The 21,363-nt window shown below is 42.6% G+C and overlaps 1 protein-coding gene and 6 non-coding genes across 7 annotated transcripts in view; 6 read left to right on the top strand and 1 right to left on the bottom strand.

Annotated features, from left to right (window-relative positions):
- MYO15A (myosin XVA) overlaps positions 1–21,363 on the bottom strand; it is a 137,297-nt gene that overhangs the window by 4,553 nt on the left and 111,381 nt on the right. The window contains exons 53-64 of the mRNA XM_061569710.1: positions 20,778–20,850; positions 19,903–19,975; positions 18,626–18,699; positions 17,413–17,495; positions 16,417–16,547; positions 15,561–15,655; positions 13,947–14,024; positions 7,236–7,332; positions 3,520–3,680; positions 2,686–2,819; positions 2,189–2,322; positions 1,421–1,554 (exon numbers count right to left, since the gene is read on the bottom strand). Of these exons, the coding sequence (XP_061425694.1) occupies positions 1,421–1,554; positions 2,189–2,322; positions 2,686–2,819; positions 3,520–3,680; positions 7,236–7,332; positions 13,947–14,024; positions 15,561–15,655; positions 16,417–16,547; positions 17,413–17,495; positions 18,626–18,699; positions 19,903–19,975; positions 20,778–20,850 (1,267 nt within the window). The remainder of the gene's footprint in view (positions 1–1,420; positions 1,555–2,188; positions 2,323–2,685; positions 2,820–3,519; positions 3,681–7,235; positions 7,333–13,946; positions 14,025–15,560; positions 15,656–16,416; positions 16,548–17,412; positions 17,496–18,625; positions 18,700–19,902; positions 19,976–20,777; positions 20,851–21,363) is intronic.
- Positions 5,727–5,799, top strand: TRNAR-CCU (transfer RNA arginine (anticodon CCU)). The gene has a single exon. It is a non-coding gene; the product is annotated as a tRNA-Arg (tRNA).
- Positions 8,246–8,318, top strand: TRNAR-CCU (transfer RNA arginine (anticodon CCU)). Its single transcript has one exon. It is a non-coding gene; the product is annotated as a tRNA-Arg (tRNA).
- On the top strand, positions 9,067–9,139 carry TRNAR-CCU (transfer RNA arginine (anticodon CCU)). The gene has a single exon. It is a non-coding gene; the product is annotated as a tRNA-Arg (tRNA).
- On the top strand, positions 9,400–9,472 carry TRNAR-UCU (transfer RNA arginine (anticodon UCU)). The gene has a single exon. It is a non-coding gene; the product is annotated as a tRNA-Arg (tRNA).
- On the top strand, positions 9,721–9,793 carry TRNAR-CCU (transfer RNA arginine (anticodon CCU)). Its single transcript has one exon. It is a non-coding gene; the product is annotated as a tRNA-Arg (tRNA).
- On the top strand, positions 11,582–11,654 carry TRNAR-CCU (transfer RNA arginine (anticodon CCU)). Its single transcript has one exon. It is a non-coding gene; the product is annotated as a tRNA-Arg (tRNA).

The raw sequence follows: 21,363 nt of genomic DNA, 5'->3' as shown, positions 1-21,363 counted from the left end.
CGAGTGAAGTCTCGTACTTTTTTTTCAACAGCACAATCAAAGCTGCACCAGGGGGTTTGCTGAGTCGGCCCGGCGCAACTCAGGCAGGCGCCAGGTTGTTTATCCACTGCACAAGCTGAGCCACATTGCCAATGTCACGGGCAATGAACAAGTCGAGATGTGTGTAGGTGACATGTGACACCATGTCCTCACAGTGTACTGATTAACATCACATGCAATTAACGCATCATTAGCCCTACCCTGGTGCTGATTAGCCCCGAGCCAGGTGCATATGACTTGTGAATCCCACACGTTTGGTTCCAATATGGCACGGCAAATAGCCAGTGGAAAACCATCTGTGCCGTGAAGGTGCCGCCCTGGCTTGGCTAGGATATGCCCGTGGAAAAGGGGTATATATGCCTCAGAACAGCTCAGGTTATTGCGTTATCGTGAATGGTAAAATATTCAATGGCTGGTGAAAGCAGCCGATTGTCAATCCACTGCTGTATAAGAGCCTCCCTCCGCTGTGTGAGTCGTAGGCGCCATTTGACCATACTTTGCCACACTGGTGAGAGTGGGTTGTCAATTGTAAAAGTGGGCTAAATCCCAGTTCCGAAAAAATAGTCCAATGCATTCCCATAGATTAAAAGTCAACAAAGTGTATTCCCATCGATCATGTAGCATTGCCGAGCTGGTCAAAACAGCTTTTACAACTTGGCCCAGGCAAATTTCCAATCATACCAATGCTTGGACAAAGTCCAAAAGCATGGAAGCTGAGATGAATATAATTTCAATTGACTCTCTTTCACCTTTCCTAGAAACTGTCTGACATCCCCTGTTTTGGTGGCTCTAGGCAGCACAGGCTATGAGAAAAAAAGGGGCAGCCCTGACCCAGACCCATTAACTTGGCGCTTAAAGTTGAGATCAAACATATCAAGGCTTGATAATTGTTTTTTTACCCATTTATCTGGCAACAAAACTGACACCTTTTTTACAAGGAGTCATGTTTGCATAGACCACAATACCTGCAGTCATAATGCAAACAAAAAACATAACTCTGATAATGTATGCACTGTCCTTGAAGTTGATTGGTCCACACCTGAGACAGCTTTCCTTAGAGCCTAGTCTCACATGGTGTTGGACCAGATGACGCCAAAAGGCGTTATGTTTTTTGTTAGCATTATGACTGCAGGTTTTGTGGTCTATGCAAACATGACTCCTTGTAAAAAAGGTGTCAGTTTTGTTGCCAGATAAAAGGGTAAAAAACGAATGATCATATTTTTTCTTCTGGCAAATGAGGTTCCAATGGTGTAAATATCAAGGCTTCTCATGATGCTACTGGATCCTACTGAACTCAGACTCGCACGCGGAAAATACGAACTCTTGAAAGACTGGGACTAGGAAGCCCTGTGTCTAGGCCTGGCTTTGGTGCGCCCTTTACGTGAGTGATGCTGTTGAGGAAGCTCAGCCCCTGCTGGTTAACGGCCAAGATGCACGGGGTGGTGATGGCCGTGTTGCTGCTGCTCTGGACGAAGAAGAATGCCGACCCGAAGAGAGGGAGGGCACTTGCCAGTCCTGCATGCGGTGCATGGAAAACGGACACACGCGTCACTCATCCGTGGCGAAGCACCAATAAAGGGTTTGCGTCATTTACTTTGCCAAAATCAGTACAGTATTTTCTACATACATACATACATTCTACAAAAGCGTTTCCAGACTCGAATGTAACCGTAATACCTATTGTGGTGTGTACACATCAGCACTGGAGAAATACAGACATCTAAGCGTGATGCTGGCCATACCATCTCCTTTGCACCATGCCAGCCTTAATAGGTGCTCGCTATGTCTATGTGTGAGTTTGTTTGTGTGAGTCGGCATCCAAAAGTTTGTGTCTGCGTGAGCACCATTTGGTGTGTAGAAGTACCTGTGTGTGTGTGTGCGCGAATGTGCGAGTCAGTGTGCAGGGTTATGCGTGTGCACCCTTGCATCCGTGTGTAAGTTCATATGTAGGAGCATGTGCAGTGTGTGTACATGCGCTCATGCACAAGTGTATGTGTGAGTTGGGGTGCAGAGGCACTTATGTATGTGCGAGTCAGTGTGCAAGGTTATGCGTGTGCTCGTGTGCGCACGAGTTTGTGCAGCAGCAGCACCTGCGAGTGTGCATATGCGAGCGTGTATGCTCATGTCCACATTCACGCGCGCTGCTCACCCAAGAACTGCGCTCGAGCTTGATGTGCAGACAACGCCTGCACCTGTGCCGAGTGCTGCAGCACCACACCAAGCCATGACTGAGGCCGCTGCATTCGCAGCACCTGAGCCGGGATGTATTCCCCGACCTCACGCCTGCACCCCGCAGCACAGACACCGAGTTAACGCTACCGTGGCATGCCACCCTGTGATGCAAACATGTAAATCGCTTGTATCTCTTTTACACTGTCGAACTGAGCCACACCGGACGAGGTACCGAGCCATCCTGACTCATCTCTGGAGGCGCCAAGTTATTTTTCCACTTCAGAAGCCTGAGCTGAGCTGTGCCACTGATGTAACACAATTATTCGGTCAAATAAAAAAACAGGCAGTCTTTGTATATCAACATTATGCAGCTCACATGATGTGCGCTGAAACCAACCTAACCTGGTCCATTCCAATGAACCCAACCCTGGGCCAGCCCAGCCACTCCCAGTGCGCCTGGCACTGGCTACTCACTGCGTGGGCTGGTAGTCGCTGCCTTTGATGCGGTGCTGCAGGGCCGCCAGCTTGGCCACCTGCTGCGTGAGCTGATCGTCGATGCGGCCCGCGGTCAGCACCAGGAACAGACCATTCATGTACTCGGGCAGGATCTGTCAACATTAGCGGTCGGAGGAGACAGAGCATCTCTCAGAGAGAATGGTTTGTATCGGTCATCATCATTATCATTGTTTACGGCAAAAGGCCATGCCTCCCACCTCAGATTGCCACCTCTGCGGTACAAAAACACCAGGACGAACCATGGGAAGAGCATCTCAGAAGACCAGAAGAAGGGAGCACTACATGTAAGCGCATTGCCTTGAAAGGTGTATTAATATTATTGTATGATAATTGGTTTTTTACCCTTTTATCTGGCAACAAAACTGACACCTTTTTACGAGGAGTCATGTTTGCATAGACCACAATACCTGCAGTCATAATGCAAACAAAAAACATAACTCTGATAATGTATGCACTGTCCTTGAAGTTGATTGGTCCACACCCGAGACAGCTTTCCTTAGAGCCGAGTCTCACATGGGTTGGACCAGATGACGCCAAAAGGCGCACAACTCAAAGACAATGCACCATCAGAATATGAGAGCTCGGGGTAAGCATTGGGAATATTATTGTAATTCTTATGCAATTGACAAAAGAGCGGGATTTTAACAAAAACATTGTCAAGACAGCTACCTCAAACAGAGGAATCAATCCTGAAAAAACGAGCACAGGTGACAACCCTACCTCCTACCACCAGGCAGCCTCCCATGCTGCGCTGTGCACACACTCGGTTGTCGGGATGACAGCGAAGCCCACCTGGTTGAAGTGCATGCTGATGTAGAGCTCATTGTCGAACTTCAGCGGCCGCACCCACACGATGCGGCGGAACCAGAACCGGTGCATTTCGTCCACCTTCTCGGCCTCGGACGAAACGTCCAGGATGTATTCCTTCTTCTGGAGAGGTCGCACCGACTCCCCTGCACACAGCGCAGCCATTAGAACTCTGCTGCTGCTACAGCAGACACAAAGGCAGGGATTCTCAAACTCCATTTCGTGTGGCTCACCATGGTACGTCTTTCCAAGGGGGTGGTTTATGTTTTTTCATGACAGTAGAACGAATATTCCCTCTGTGATTCTAGATGTGTTAAAAAAATGTCCAAAACGTTGTTGCAAATGAGACTATGCTTATGAATTTAAATAAAATTGGAGATTGAGATTTCACATGTGGTGTCAACATGAGCTCCCCTGCACGCCTTTTCAGATGTGAAGGCCTCGTGGCTTAATGGATAAAGACACTGGCCTCCTAAGCCATGGATTGTGGGTCCAAGTGCCACCTGGGGTAGAGCAATTTGAGTGATTGTACATACTCTTTGGTTCTTTCTGTAAAGTCACGTAGGTGTAAAATAAAATAAATCACGACGTTTCAATCGCAACACAAGCGGCCGTCCTCAGGCGGAAAAAATATAATCCAGCAGTGGAACTGCTGATCGTACATGTTCATTTAATGAGAGATGGTTTCTGATTTTGTTTTCAAATAAATGCAGACATACATTTAATATGCAGTGCAACTATGTTAAATTACTTGAACAAATCTATAACTATTTTTCAAAGAACGTAGTGCCGACTCACTCGCCACTACGCCCAGGTTACTCCTCTTCATATGCAGCACTTTGTGAATTCCGTCTATTGATTTGCTGTATAACGATGACTGTACTTAGCTCTCTTTAACAATGATGGCCATCTCCACATCGTGATAGGAAGCCCTTTCTGCAAGCCATGCCCAGCAGATGATGCCGATGAGATCTCTCATTCCAGTACCACGTATTAAACAAAATAAATTCTAAATACAGTCCTGTTTTAGAATATAGAAACATTGCTTTAAGAAACATCAGGCCACCCTAACTAACATGGGTGTATAATACGGCATTTCATAACAATGATCGAATTAGCATATGTTCCCATTTTTCTGATAAAAAAAACACAAAATCAGGCCTAGAAATTAATTTGTTCCGAATTCGTGATGGTTTGGCGCAAAAAATTAGAGGTATTAAATTTGTACAAATATATATCCGAAACGCAAAAAAACTAAAACCGGCAAAAAAATCCAATAATCCCATGTTTTAAAAATATTTAATCCGAAATGTATTGCCGATATACCGTGCGGCTGATGGGATGTGAAAAACAAATGTAATATTGTCCACTTATATAATTAGTTATTAAATCCTTTATATTAAGTTCACTTGCTTGCTTGCTTGCGCGCTTACGACCGTGCAAATCTTTCGGTCGTTTTTTAACCCACTTCCCGTGATCCAATCGTGCTGACATTTTGCACACAGACTCGTTGTGCGTGACAATTTATTTTCGTGAAATTTTTTTTCCAAAATTTTCCACTTTTTAGGAAAAAATAAATTTCATATTTAATTAATAATACCAATGTGATAAAAATGAAACTCTTACTCAAGAAAAACAGAAATGAATAATAAAATAAAACCGATGCCACGCATATAAAGGATTTATAGTGAAAAACTTTGTTTTTACGGGTTAATTTTTTTATATTATCCATAGCGACATTAATGTGTCCTGTTGTGAATGATAATGGCCCATAGGTGGCATCATTCTCACGGTATCGACGCCACATTGGTAGTGGAGATGATGCCCCCTAGGGGCTCCGGGCTATTTTCAGGTGGCACAAAGACATTCAGAGATCGCATCGTTCGCTTCACGCAGCCTCTCGCAAAAATCGACGCACCAAACTCGGCAGGTGGAAATGTTGCTGACAAAATATGAATTTGGCTTTGGGTAGAATTTGGAACGCGTTGTGAGCTGCAGTAAAAATGTGTGTGTTATAGACGCTGTCACAGTTTTAAGTTACGAGGCTCTTCAAGACATTTCACATTTGTGTTGAAAACAATGCGATGTGAACGAGAAAATGCGCACAAGTTGAAATGCCACGAAATCACGATGTTGCTAACGTCCACGTGGTATGTATATAAGGCCCACTGAACGCACACCTTGCATGTGCAGCCCCAGTGGCCTAATGGATAAGGCACTGGCCTCCTAAGCCAGGGATTGTGGGTTCGAGTCCCACCTGGGGTAATGGATATTTTTATTTAATAATTTCTTTATAAAACAACATTTTATGTTACAGGTGACGTCATTGTCATATTGTACAAAATGTAAAAAGTTGCCGATGTTCTAAATATATTTGGAGAACATTCCAGGTGATTTAGTATGCATTGGTTGTGGGCCGCCAATGCTGACACCTAGCGCTTGGCTTTAGCAACTACAGGACAATTTTACACTAAGATCCTGCTCCACCATGGTAATTGCATGCGTTACATCCGCGGGAATGTTTGAGAGAACTGATTGCAAATGCTCTATGATAAATTTTTTCACAATACTATATTAATTTTTCACGATATTAATTTTGTGTAACTTTGTAATAATCTATTACACTGAAGAAAAACCCGCCACAATTACATGGGCACAACACTCATCTCTCAGCTCCTTCAGGTATCTGAAGGCATCTAAAGAAGCTGCTATCTTAGCATTTCGAAGTCCACGTCAATTTCCGAGTCCACTACCTGACGAATCTCATTGCAGTTTGAGTGATATGTCGTATATTCCACCAGTTATGAGGTTTATTACAAAAAATGTGATAAACACATGGGAACGTATAAAAAAATATATCTTTGTAAACGTGACAATCTTGTCAGATGGTTGACAGATAATGACAACACTTTCACCATTAAAACACTAAGTGGTCTTACCCAAAAACTAATACGGATCATCTCACGTAATTTCTCAGCCCACCTATGAGCATGAGTAAATTCAGCACTATTTAAATCCTGTGTGAGGTAGCATTGATCACTAACCCTAAGGGGAGGAAAGGCTGATAATCGGGAAACATTGTGGTATAAATTTTTCTCAAATTGACCTTGTTATTTGGTCTGCGGGGCTGGCACCGTGAACCTCTGTAACAACTATCAAATGGTCAACTGGCTCGGCCATAATCTGTTAACCTCCTGATGACATCACTAAAACAAATATCAATTTGATCAGAAAAATATATCTTCTAAACTGTAGTTACAACTTCTAGATTTGAAGCTTTCGTGACTGCAAGGATTCATATTCTTAGGTTTTTTCGGTAAAGTCACGTAGGTAAAAAATTAAAATTAATAAAAGTAAAATTAAATTAAAATAAAATTAAAATCACGACGTTTCGGAGGCGACACAAGCTTCCGTCTTCAGGTGGAACCGCCACAGCACGCTTGCTGTATCAAGTAAAAAAAAGCGTGCTGTGACGGTTCCACCTGAAGATGGAAGCTTGTGTTGCCTCCGAAACGTCGTGATTTTTATTTTATTTTTATTTTATTTTACTTTTATTAATTTACATTTTTTACCTACGTGACTTTACCGAAAAAACCTAAGAATATGTAGTTACAACCTTTGAAACAGTATAAATTGGCAAAGGCCCTAACTCTGCGCCGTTTATGCCTTAAGAAGATTGGATAGGACCCAGTCTCACTCACCTCTGTTGGTGACAAGGAAGATGGCAAACTCCTCCTGAGCCTCCTGCCTGTGGAGCCCCATCTCCTGGCAGATCTCCTCAATCACATCCTGCACAGTCTGCACATGCAAAATCGTCATACGACCCATCAACAGGGAAGAGATGCAGTGTGATTTTCAGTGTAACGAGACAACTATAGCTCTTATTGGATCAGAATGAATGTGTTTTTCCTTACAATCATGTGTAGCCCCAGTGGCCTGATGGATAAGGCACTGGCCTCCTAAGCCAGGGATTGTGGGTTTGCGTCCCACTTGGGGTTGCTGAGAAAAAGCTGTTCATTTTGTAAAATCAAGATGTCAAGTTTACGAATCTGATAATGAAAAGCCAAAATGGCGCTGTGCCTATAGAAGAGAGTTTTAAATCAGTCGACGTTGGTGACAATTATCAACATTTATGAAACAGACAGGACGAAAGAGGGAAATACATATCAATTTTAATAATTATTGTCAGGTTTTTATTGAAAGCTTTCGTGACTGCAGGGATTCATATTCTTGGTTCTTTCGGTAAAGTCACGTAGAAGGGAGATAATAAAATAATATAAATTAATATTTTTTATATTTATATTATTTTATTATCTCCCTTCTACGTGACTTTACCGAAAGAACCAATAATATTGTCAGGTTATTTAATAAGTCTTTACATAAGCCAGATTTCCATCATGTATATGTTGCCCCAGTGGCCTAATGGATAAGGCACTGGCCTCCGAAGCCAGGGATTGTGAGTGTGAGTCACACCTGCGGTAGCTGAGAAAAAACTGTTCATTTTGAAACATCAAGATGTCAAATTTCTGACGATAATGATGATGAAAAGCCAATATTACACTGTACCTATAGAAGACAGTTGTTAACAGTGTACTTTGGTAACATTGATAAAGCAAAGGACGAAAGGGGAAATACATATCCATTTTTATAATAATTGTCAGGTTGTTGAAGAAGTATGTACATAAGCCAGGTTTTCATCATGCTACATGTAGCCCCAGTGGCCTAATGGATAAGGCACTGGCCTCCTAAGCCAGAGATTGTGGGTTCGAGTCCGACCTGGGGTAGCTGAGAAAAAACTTCATTTTGAAACATCAAGATGTCAAATTTCCGACGATGATGATGAAAAGGCAAAATGGCACTGTGGCTATAGAAGAGAGTTTTAAAACAGTGTTCAATTATACTCTTTGGTTCTTTCGATAAAGTCACGTCGGTATAGCGTCCATCATCAGATGATGATGGATGCTTGTGTTGATGATAGACGATTGTGTTGAGCCCAAAACGTCGTGATTTATTTTATTTTATACCTACGTGAATTTACCAAAATAACCAAAGAGTATGGATTCCTGAAGTCACGAAAGCTTCAAATCAAGAGAGTTTTAAACAGTGTACTTTGGTGACAATTATCAACATTGATAAAGCAGAGAATAAAAGGGGAAAATACATATCCATTTCTATTATTATTGAGAGTTTATTTAAGAAGTCTGTACATGAGCCATATTTTCATCATGCTACATGTCGCCCCAGTGGCACTGTCCTCCTAAGCCAGGGATTGTGGGTTCGAGTCCCACCTGGGGTAGCTGAGACAAAGTTGTTCATTTTATAATATCAAAATGTCAAGTTTATGAATCTGACGATGAGAAGCGAAGGTGGTGCCTATAGAAGAGAGTTTGAAATCAGTGTACTTTGGTGACAGTTATCAACATTGATAAAGCAGAGGGGACGAAAGGGGGAAACACATATCCATTTTTTAAATTATTGACATGCTGTTTAAAAAGTCTGTACATAAGCCAGATTATCATCATGCTACTTGTAGCCCCAGTGGCCTAATAGATAAGGCACTGACCTCCTAAGCCAGGGATTGTGGGTTCGAGTCCCATCTGGGGTAACTGAGCATGGAATGTGCATTTTGTAAGGTGAATATTTATTTAACATGTGGTCATTGCACTAAGTTTATGAATCTGAGAATGTAAAACATCATGTCACTGTGCCTTTAGAAGAGAGTTTTAAATCATTGGGCGTTGGTGACAATTATCAACATTGATAAAGCAGAGGACGAAAGGGGAAAATACATATCCATTTTGATAATTATTGTGAGTTCATTGAAAATGTCTGCACATGAGCAAGATTTTCATCACACAGCATGTAGCCTCAGTGGCCTAATGGATAAGGCACTGGCCTTCTAAGCCAGGGATTGTGGGTTCGAGTCCCACCTGGGGCAGATAAATAAGAAATGCTGCTCTTTTATTTTTACGTAACGATTCTTTCAATACGTGGTCATTACACGAACTTAAATCTGATAATGAAAAACGTAATTTGACTGTGACGACACAAGAGCGCTTGAAATCAGTGCCCTTTGGTGACAATTATCAACCTAAAAAAGGTGAAGAGGAGTAACGATTTAAATCATGATTGTGAGTTTATTTAAGAAGTCTGCACATGAGCAAGGTTTGCATCGTGCTACATGTCGCCCCAGTGGCCTAATGGCTAAGGCACTAGCCTCCTAAGCCAGGGATTGTGGGTTCGAGTCCCACCTGCGGTAGCTGAGAAAAAGCTGTTCATTTTGTAACATCAAGATGTCAAGTTTCCGAATCTGATAATGAACATCCAAAATGGCACTGTGCCAAAAGAAGATAGTTTTAAATCAGTGGATGTTGGTGCCAATTCCTTCGGAGTGGGCAGGTAGGAACTTGGTTGGACAGCGCATTCGTCCACGACAGACAAATATGCACGACAGACAAATAATCCCTGGTGGGCTTTGTGGAACCTGTTGTTCCTACCTGTAATATGCATTGTCATATAATACTCCGTAAAGTGTTTTTTTATGGGGAGGGAGGGTTAATTTATATGCTTCATGTTAACCTAGAAATACATTAATTTGCTTTATCTTTTACAAGGAATACACTTGCTTTTTTGAACAGACTGAATCACCTTAAGGCTGGGAATGTTGAAAGAAACACGAGGCAAAAAGATCCGCTTTATTATTTTCAAGGCTTCCATTTTATGAATGGAGCCACCCTCCCCCAGTTAAATTTTGTGAATGAAACATCGCCCGTCTCCTCATTGGCCCGAGTCACGGCGGTGCCCCCCCACCACAACCCCAACCCACCGCTCCCATTGGTCGGCGCTCCCGAGCCAATGGGAGGGCTCTGGTGGGGCGGGGCCATGCACGACAGACAGACAAATATTCCCTGGTGGGCAGTGTGGAACTGTTGGTCCTACCTGTATCAACATTGATAAAGTAGAGAGGACAAAAGGGGAAAATACATATTCATTTTTATAATTATTGTCAGGTTGTTTAAGAAATCTGTACATAAGCCAAATTTTCATCGTGCAACATGTAGCCTCAGTGGCCTAATAGATAAGGTACTGGACTCCTAAGCCAGGGATTGTGAATTCGAGTCCCACCTGAGGTGGCTGAGATAGAGTTGCTCTTTTTATAACATCAAGATGTCAAGTGTATGAATCTGACAATGAGAAGCGAATGTGGCACTGTGCCTGCAGAAGAGAGTTTTAAAAACACATTCCTGCGGAGGGAGCTGATAGGAACGTTGGGTTGCTCGGTCAATGGCCAGGGTCAACGGCGGCGTGGTGTATTCCGCAAATATGCCCGACTGTGAGGGCGGGCACAAGCCGGCGTGAGTAGGTTAAACGTTGAGTTTTATAAGGGCACCACGGGGTGACCAGCCCCACCCCTCCCACCCAGCCCCACCCTCCCCACCCAGCCCCTCCCCACCCACCCTCCCTCCCCACCCAGCCCCTCCCCACCCTCCCCTCCCCACCCAGCCCCTCCATCCCCACCCAGCCCCTCCCTGCACGACGGACGGACAGACACAATAATCCCCTGTGGGCTGGTGTAACCAGGAGGTTCCTACCAGTATCAACATTGATCAAGCAGAGGATAAAACTGGAAAAAACGTATCCATTTGTATAATAATTGTGAGTATATTTAATAAGTCTGTACATGAGCAAGATTTTCATCACGTAGTATGTAGCCCCAGTGGCCTAATGGATAAGGCACTGGCACTCCTAAGCCAGGGAGCGTGGGTGTGAGTCTCACCTGGGGTAGCTGAGCAGCTAATGTGCATTTTGTAAGGTGAATATTTATACCACATGTGGTTAATCCACTAAGTTTACGAATCTGATCATGGAAAACATCATGCCACTGTGCCTTCAGAAGAGGGTTTTAAATCAGAATACTTTGGTGACAATTATCAACATTGATAAAGCAGAGGGGATGAAAGGGGAAAATACATATCCATTTTAAAAATTATTGACATGCTGTTTAAGAATTCTGTACATAAGCCAGATTTTCATCATGCTAAATGTAGCCCCAGTGGCCTAATGGATAAGGCACTGGCCTCCTAAGCCAGGGATTGTGGGTTCGAGTCCCACCTGGGGTAGCTGAGAAAAAGCTGTTCATTTTGTAAAATAAATATGTCAAGTTTACGAATCTGATACAGGCAGGAACAACAGTTCCACACTGCCCACCAGGGATTATTTGTCTGTCTGTCTGCCGTCCATAGCCATGCCCTCGATTTGGTGAATTGCCCGATGATGCTGGATGCAATTACCAGCGAAACGTCGTACTCAAAAATTGTGAATGTTGTGGTTTCACGCTTCAACACACTGGTTGGCTAAAGCAGTTAATTATTTGTCTTTTGTCAACGTGACACTTTTTTGCTGATTGGCCGTGTCGGGTGGTGGAGGTTTACGACACATTTATAAATAACGCGATCTAACCCAAAAACGTTGATTATGAAAAATGATCATTATTATTATTATGACTGATGCAATGTACACTGTGGCACACCTTTGGGATGAGTGGACATTTAAACACCTTCCCTTGTAGGAGTCATTTAGCATTTTTCACTAAATTCATGTGCACCAACCACTGCAATGCACTCTGCATTTTAGCACAAATCTCAATATTGTTTTTCTTCTACAAAACAAAATGTTATTTGACAAGACGATGATCACAGTTCAAGTTTTGATCTTAACTAGACAACTTTCTAATCTCTTATCTTACCACATCCTCTGATTCAAGTGTGTAATTGTGAAAAGTGCGACTCACTCTTTACCCATAACACAAACCAGAGTCAAACAAGCTTGAATGCATGTACTAATCAATCTTAATATTATGGGATTTTCTGAATAAACATCGATGACTTGGTTGCAGTCCATAAAATGCTTTACACTTGAGACCCTGATTTTTCTTTTAGCTTAGGTCAGAGCTACGATTTCATCCCAGGATCTCAGTATAGCTGCCTTCGTGTTGTGCTTTGGTTATAATATGTATGTATTGCTGCGCCAATGAACATGTCTTTGGCTATCACTCATTAGGGAATTTTTTTCCCACCTTCAACGATATTTACGCCGTGATGAACTAACATATTAAAAGTAACGCAAGTGAGAGTGAACAACTTCTGTTTATGTCCTTTAGTTCTTAAGTTATTAAATACAGTGATCTTCCTAGTCATTACGTTATTAAAGCCAGGTTGTATTATTTAGTTAAGAAGCTATCATATCCGGACTATTCCTTAGTTATTACTTCATTCTAGCCATAATGCATTCCTTAAACCAACGGCAATTAATGAAACCGGTACCTGCTTACACAAATGCTGCTGGTTAATATTGGTCTGAAAAGCCAATAGGCCGATAAGCCCCAAACTTTGTATTTATATGTGGAGATAGGGAACTATTTTTTATGTGGATGATGTAGAATTGTGAGACTCCAATCACCGATCGACTGGTAGCCAGGAGGTGGCAGTACAACACGTGGGATAGTCGTGTGGACCTATGAGTGTCATTCCCTTTCGTGTGCACATCTCCCCCAGCTACTCTGGTTTATTTCCACGCACAAAACGCTTCTTAAAATGGAATAATCAGACATCCCAATGCAGTGCAAATTCACAGCTATTTTGTTCATCCACTTCTGGATGAGGACCCCCCTACGCCGTGCATGTTGCGGGAGACAATTAACTGCTAGGTGTGGAATGGTGAAGGCGGTGAACATAGACATAGGAGCATAACAGGCCAGTATAACAATGTATTTTTAAATCCTTTATATTAAGTTCACTTGCTTGCTTGCTTGCGCACTTACGACCGTGCAAATCTTTCGGTCGTTTTTTAACCCACTTCCCGTGATCCAATCGAGCTGACATTTTGCACACAGACTCGTTGTGCGTGACAATTTATTTCCGTGAAATTTTTTTTCCAAAGTTTAGGAAAAAATTAATTAGATTTAATTACCAATTGCTTAATGGTGGCAGGCAATCATCTGACCCATAGGTGGCAGCCATCTCAAGCCAGAGGACGAGAGGACTCTAGCCGCCACGCATATAAAGGATTTATAGTGAAAAACTTTGTTTTTACGGGTTAATTTTTCTGCACTGCCTTCTACTGCCCACCACGTAAACCTGGCAGTAGCCTACAAAAACCCCATGTGCCCATCCAAACACAGATCAATACTTCCATAATAGAGATCAATACTTCGATAATACAGATCAATACTGTTTCGCTTCTGAGATCTACTGAGATTAGGTGAATTTCAGGTGACTGGTCAGTGAGGCTTTCCTGGATAGATAAATAAATTATATCACTAATATTATCTCTATAATGGGAGTATCTCATGCTGTAGTTGTGCGTGTTCTTGTTGCTCCTGTTTCCCCATGGTGATGGTGCCACACACTCACCGAATTGGTCTTGATTTTCACGTGGCGCTCAATGGCTCCTGGGAGGAGGATGAGCTGCCGCTTGGAGTTTCTCCCGGCCTGAAACACACACACACACACAGGGTGAGGCGAGGCAGCGACTGGGTGCCACCACCACACCATGCAAGGCACCAAGACAGGGCAAATATCATAAACAAAACCATGCATTGTTGAGAGCATTATGGGTACAAATCATATTTAGCAAAACTCCATTCTGTCTCCACATTTCAATAAAATATGTGTTAGGCTAGCAGCCTATTGGCTTCCCAGACTAATACAATTCGACAGCATTTAATTGAGCAAGCAAATTGGACAGTAGGTCGGTGATGGGAATAAAACATAATTTTATTTATTGGTGGAGAATGAGAATGATGTAGATCAAGTCATTAAGGAGTATCTATATCAGCTGGGATCAGTGGAGACAATACATGCTTATTTTTTGTATACGTTCACATTGTTAACAAAACTATTTTACCCCAACTTGATCTTCATGGTGATATTAGTGTCATGTCAAGAGACAAATAATCTATTCAAATACTCTGCAGAGCAGAGAGCCCACCGAGCCAATATTACATCAGTACTTCTTCTTGGTTCTTTCGGTAAAGTCACGTAGAAGGGAAGTAATAAAATAATAATAATAAAACATAATAAAATAATTCTCACGACGTTTCGGCTGCTTGCGTTGTGGCCGAAACGTCGTGAGAATTATTTTATTATGTTTTATTTTTATTATTTTATTACTTCCCTTCTACGTGACTTTACCGAAAGAACCAAGAAGATGAATCCCTGCATTCACGAAAGCTTTAAATCGAAACATCAGTACTTGTGAGATCCTTTCAAGTGAACTCTGGTCCACACGCTTTCCCACTCACCCTGCTACTGAGAGTAACATTCATTGCGTGGCAGTAATACCGATATTTTTACATTGCACGTGGGGAATTTTTCCAAGCAATGTGCAAAACCAACGTTAATGATTACACATATATCGTAATTGGTGAACATGCTGAGCCCATCCACGCACTACACTTGAAAATCTTAATTATCACACACACCGACGCCGAATTGAGCCCAAGATCCCAGCTGTCAACTCAGTGCTCTGATCTCTGATCCATATGGCAAGCCCAGTTTGCATGCTCTTTCATTAATCATAACCATTAAGGCACAGAAATACGTGTTTTTTTTCTTAATCTGCATCTCGCCTTTTGACATAATAGTTGTACATCATATCGTGGCATGCCAAAGAAGTCACATGAAAGACCATTCATTGCCTGATATTCTTCAAAGGTATACCTAACACAACCAGTTTATTCAGTTCAGTGGCGTAGCATGTTTGGCATGAGACCTGATGCAAGAATGACATGAAATGGGGCCCCCTGTCAAATCCCCCCCCCCTCATCATCATAGCCCAGTGTCTTGGGCTCCTCCAAGCTGTGCGCGACAGTGCAGTTGCATGCCCTGCACAATTGATAGCTACGCGATTTCTTGCATCAGCTGTGCAAGTGAGCGGTTTGCTCCCCTACTCAATCATTCACTCACTCACTCACTCGCACGCCGCACACCCTTCTTCCTGTGTGTGCAAGGGTGTCTGATCGTTACCACCAAGGCCTTGAGCTCCATGCTGGACGGCAGGTGAGTTCGCCCGCCCATCTGCAGCGTGCGCCGAAGGTGCTGCTCGCACACTCGCGCCATCCCTGCCGAGACAGCAGCAATGCATACACGGTGCGCACGTGAGGCCAGGTCGGAGGGGAAGCCACCACTCTAAAGGCAACATGCATACCTGGTTTTCCACTGTAAAACAGAGCTGTACTGGGAACGTGCCAAGCCAACTTAGCATGGCTCATGAGGCACCAGATTATTTTTCTGCGACCCAATATTAACCAATATACCCATTATTGTAAAACTACCATTGACTACATTTTGAATAGTCACTTCTTTATGGTTATCTAAGTCTTCCATGAAAAAGAGATCATGTTTTCAATGGGCTATTTTCTGGTTAAATATAGAATACTTAATCAGCTAATAACATGGACATAGCTGGAGGCAGTGATATCAACACATGGAAAGCTTCCTCCAATTGTAGATTGTACAATGTGATGTTGCTGACAATAATGTATAAATGGTTGATGATGATTTCATTGTGATGCTTGCAATGATGGTTTTAGCAGGAATACATTTATTGTATCCATATAAAACCAAATTCGTCAATGATGACAAAAGTCCAAATGTTATAATAATTTAAAGTACAAACGCCAATTGATAGTACGCAGGTCAACTGGCCTGTCACCACAAATATAAGGAAGAAAGTTACAGAAGAATGCCCTTTTCATTGTAAGCAAGATAATAGTATCATTAGACTGCACTTACTGGCGAAGACAACCATGTACACATTAACGGCGATAATGATTGTTAAAGTTAAGTGACCGAGCCGGTTTGCTCCTCTCCCTGCATTCACCCTGGAAGCTGGCCTTGCTGTCGTTGGCCACCTCGCGGAGGTAACGCAGCAAGTACGGCTTCAGGTTGTCGGAGCACTTGCTGTACGCCGTCACAATGTACAGCAGCCTCCAGCCACGATGGCAGCTGTCCCTGCACACGACCCAGAGGGGAAGAGCGAAGCAATGTTAAAACCGATACGAATATGTCACAGAGGTCGCAACCGGGTACCCGATATCCGTACCCTACCCGATACCCGGCTACCCGTACCCGGCCGGGTACGGGTAGCCGTTTGCGACCCTGATGCGGCCGGGTACAGGTACGGGTAGGCCGTGAGTCACTGGTGAGTAACCGTTTGTCACTCATTTAGGGTAGGGTACCCGTACCCGGCCGGGTACGGGTACGGGTACCCATTTGCGACCCTGGTGCGGCCGGGTACGGGTACGGGTAAGGAATCAAAACCCGTTTGCGACCTCTGATATGTCAGCATGGAAGGTGCTCCGGTGGGTGGCGACGTGGCCAAGCGGGTTGAACACTTGGGGCTTGTTTCAGAGGTAACACAGTTCGAGACTGGCAGCCGTCCCGGTAAATACTACAGGTAACATTCCGTAAGCCATTTCGGGATGTCGTCGCAGACACTTTACATTGTGTTCATGGCCTTTGGTGAAGCTTGTAGGGCAATGCATTTTAATCTCCCAAACATGGATATATTTAAACGGAACAATTTTCAGTGTAAACAGAAACATTACATTTTTAGCGGATCCTGCTATCAGGTGCATTGTAAAATATGCTTAAATCAGACATGCCAGGATAATGTAACTTATACACCAGGACCGTAAGTTGAACTTTCTGCTTATTTTGACAATACAATGGTGCAAGGTAAGAGAGAAATCACCAAACATGGTTCAAGCAGTTAGACACAGATGCCTTTATACAAAACGTTGCATTGTGGTAGAAATATTTGGCTTTTATTCTTCGATTAAAGATGATAATGTAGTCATGTTATGGTGTCACGTACGGCTTGGGACTCTTGTTGCTGGTGATCTGCTTCACGATGTGGCAGTAAATCTCATCGCGCATCTCCGGCTGATTCTCACTGAACTGGAAACATACGGCACAGCACAGGGCTTGATATCACCAGACCAGGCCCTAATTTGAGCCTCAAACAAGACAGCTACGGCCTGTAGATTTTGTGAGATCACAATGGCTTCGGCTTATGAAAAGGCAAACACATATGAGGTCACACACTGCTAAAACTGTACATAGGTGTTTTTTTATACCAGCTGTCCTCAAAAACACTGGCTAGCTTGGTCAGGTCCGAAGTTCAAGCGAATTTTCTAGTGACCAACCATACAATTCATGTACATTTGTGTGACATAGTTTCAGGACAATTATGAACATTGTGCTTGCAATCACAAGAGCATACGTTCAAATACACATCACATTTAATTCAGTTCATTATCACGAAATGGGTAAAGTACAAACCACTTATTAAGATGCATCACTCAGAAGATTTCAAATATTTTTGCCTGAGACAAACTGCTCCCTCACATAGGAATATGGAATTGATACCACAGTTACAGGATTGATAATGTTTGAAAGAGTAAATGCTTGAAAGACATTGGCTGACTGTATGTAAGACTGTAGATAAGTGTTAAAATACAACTAAGGTAGATTGGGATGAAAGAAATTTACCAAAATGGTGGAGGATATGGTGACCATAAATCCCACTTTATTAAAAAACTAACCTGCTCCTGATGGCCTCAAATGAAAATGGTTAAATTTCAAATTAAAGCTTTCGTGACTGCAGGGATTCATATTCTTGGTTCTTTCGGGAAAGTCACGTAGAAGGGAAATAATAAAATAATATTATTTATCGGTAAAGTCACGTAGAAGGGAAATAATAAAACAATATAAAAATATTCTTCATTATTTTATTATTTCCCTTCTACGTGACTTTACCGAAAGAACCAAGAATATGAAAAGGGTTAAGTTTAACAAAACAATACTTCCACAACCAAGAGGAATGATCACAGCACTTGGAAAGGATAATGAAGACCAGAAACCCATGGCAAGTCCAACACCTTAAAACCATCTTGTTTCATTCACTAAATACATTTGTATAAATCATTGTCAATTTGGTTCTTGCCAAGAGAGCTGCTATCACCATGTGGCACTTTTCTCACTGGATGCTGTGAAAACGCCAAGCTCATCTGCGTCATGCATCTCACCTTGAGTAGGGAGAAGACGCTGTCCACCTCCCCCTGGCCCTTCAGTGGGTAGTCACCCATGAACTTCATCACAGCTGGGGTGGAGATGAGTGGAGAATGAGACACAGACACACATTTATCATTACCACAGTTTGGCACCATAAACATGAGTTGGCCATATGGAACATGGGGGTTTCCTCATCTTGTAAGTCTTATTCATCATTTTATAATTGTAAATTTAGGCCAAACCCATTCCACAATATCCACAGGGAAAGAAAAAAATGTTCCAACAACTTGTGTGTGTGCTCTGTATGTCATTACGTGCATATGCACAGTTATCCAGATCTCCACTACAAAATGGATAATTTTTCTAAATTTTAAATAAACGTCTGTGACTAAACTACAAATTATTGCGTCTTTCGGTGAAGTCACGTAAATCGAAAATTGAAAAAAAAAATCTAAAATTAAAAGAAAATAAAAATAAAAGATAAAATAAAAATATTATAAAAATAATAAATAGAAAATAATAAAAGCAAAAAACCCACGACGTTTCGATCGCAACACAAGCGGTCTTCATCAGGCGGAGAGAAAAGAGGGGCCATGCCTCCAAATGTAGCTGCTTATAAGGGTTTTAAAGTGAGTGGGTGGGGGGGGGGAAGAGCTGCGCAAGCAACACGAGCTGCAGGAGCAACACAAAGGGGGAGTTGGGTGTAGGTGAGCTTGTGCAGCGCAAACAGCGTGGGCAGGGCAGCTAGTCAGACAATGGGAGGGGAGGAATGGGGCAGAGACAGGGGGAGAGAGAGGGGGTGGGGCAGAGATGGGGGGGGGGGGGTAGAGATGCGAGTGGGGGGGAATTGCACCTCGCTACACCCATCCACACAGCTGACGGTAGAGGTTGACAAGGAAACACAAATTGAAGTCATGACCCAAAGTGGTTGATGACATCTTTCCAATTTCATCCGAGACGACGGTTTTAAACTCAGCAATCATTGCGCATCCCTTTCCCGCGCCCACTCCCTTTGGAACCCTTATAAGCAGCTACATTTGAAGGCTTGCCCCCTCTTTTCTCTCTGCCTGATGAAGACCGCTTGTGTTGCGATCGAAACGTCGTGGGTTTTTGCTTTTATATATTTTTTATTTTTATTAATCATAATTTTATCTTATTATTTTAATTTTATTATCATTTTATTTTTTTATTTACGTGACTTTACAGAAATAACCAACAATATGAATTCCTGCAGTCACGAAAGTTGAAAGTCTAAACTGAACTACAAGTATGTGGTAGGAAGTTCACCTACCAAGGAAGGCCTCCACAGCCAGCTTGTTGAACTTGGGGTCTTGTGAGTGAATCAGAGACTCCTGGATGGGAGACTGGACACAGATAGAAGACAAAGATCACTATGACCCTATACTAACATTCACATGAATATGACTGTGCTCAAAGCCAGCTTCTTTCCTGCAGTTGCAACTTGTCTTGAACCGAACGCAATAACAAAACATCACCAGCTTTATATAACGTTGACTCCTTATGCACAACACAGTCATTCTGATACGTTAATAAAGCCAATGGACCCATCACCATGCAGTCCGACCTCAAGAGAAGCCTAAATATGGTTGAGCCCCATGCTGGGATGGGTGAAAATGAAGATGCCAAGTTGCTAGGATTGGCAATGGATTCTCATTATGGGGAATCTTCCCACGTACGTGTCCAACATTGGTGCCTTGGAGCCAATTCATGGATGTGGTCTGGTCATTCGCACGAGATCCTGGCCTGATTTTCACAGATTTGTTTCCAGTTGATGGGGACGGTTGTCGGCCAGAGAAGGCATGACCTTGTTTAAGAAGCCTCCAGCGTGCCTCATTGTGGAGGCGATGCAGTTTGTAGGGAGGGCAAACCAATGATCGCCACTTTTTAACATTCATTTGGTGGCTAAACCCAGCTGCTGTTAATATACTGTGGACACTTTCTGCTGGGGTTTGTAAGGTAATGTGAGTTTTAACCAATCCTACTTTTTTACGACCACAATATGATATGTTAATAAATACGTGCATTTCAAACTGCTTCTACTTTTAAATAGTGACTTTGATCAAATTAGTAAAACCTGCTGAAGGCATCTCGATTTGGAGTTGTTTGATTGGAGGGCACCTTGTGAATCGATGATGGTCACCTTACCTTGGTGTACTTGACCATCTCGGAGGGATCCGTGGGAGCCTTTTCTTTCCGCAGTTTTCCGCGCCCTCCATTTCTGTGAGCGAATCACAATGTGGCATGTATTTTTTAAGAGTTTGTGTATGACAAAAATAAGTGTAAATCAATAGAACTGCATTGTCAATCAATGCCACATCGAACCAATTAGCATGGCTGATCAAGCTCTGACATGCACATTCAAGGATAAAACAAGAAAAAGAATAATCAGACAATATATCTCCTCCATATATCTGTCTCTACATATGACAAGACCATTCTTTTTTACACTTCCTGTCAACAAAATGGCCTTCTGGTAATTTCAGCAGCATTGGTTCAATACAGGAAAACTCTGGACCAATTTCGACATACAGTGCCTCCGCAGAGTCAGGCTTGCTTGAACAAATGTCCGTGATGTTAATATATGGGTCCTAATTCTAGATTTGAAGCTTTCGTGACTGCAAGGATTCATATTCTTAGGTTTTTTCGGTAAAGTCACGTAGGTAAAAACATCAAAATTAATGAAAATAAAATAAAACAAAAAATCACGACGTTTCAAAATCACGATGTGTTG

Source organism: Lethenteron reissneri, chromosome 44 (genome assembly GCF_015708825.2).
Source record: "Lethenteron reissneri isolate LAM-NWPU_2019-01 chromosome 44, ASM1570882v1, whole genome shotgun sequence".
In the NCBI taxonomy this organism is placed as follows: Eukaryota; Metazoa; Chordata; class Hyperoartia; order Petromyzontiformes; family Petromyzontidae; genus Lethenteron; species Lethenteron reissneri.
The sequence above is the reverse complement of the archived record's forward strand: the minus strand, read 5'-3'. Positions and strand labels throughout refer to the sequence as shown.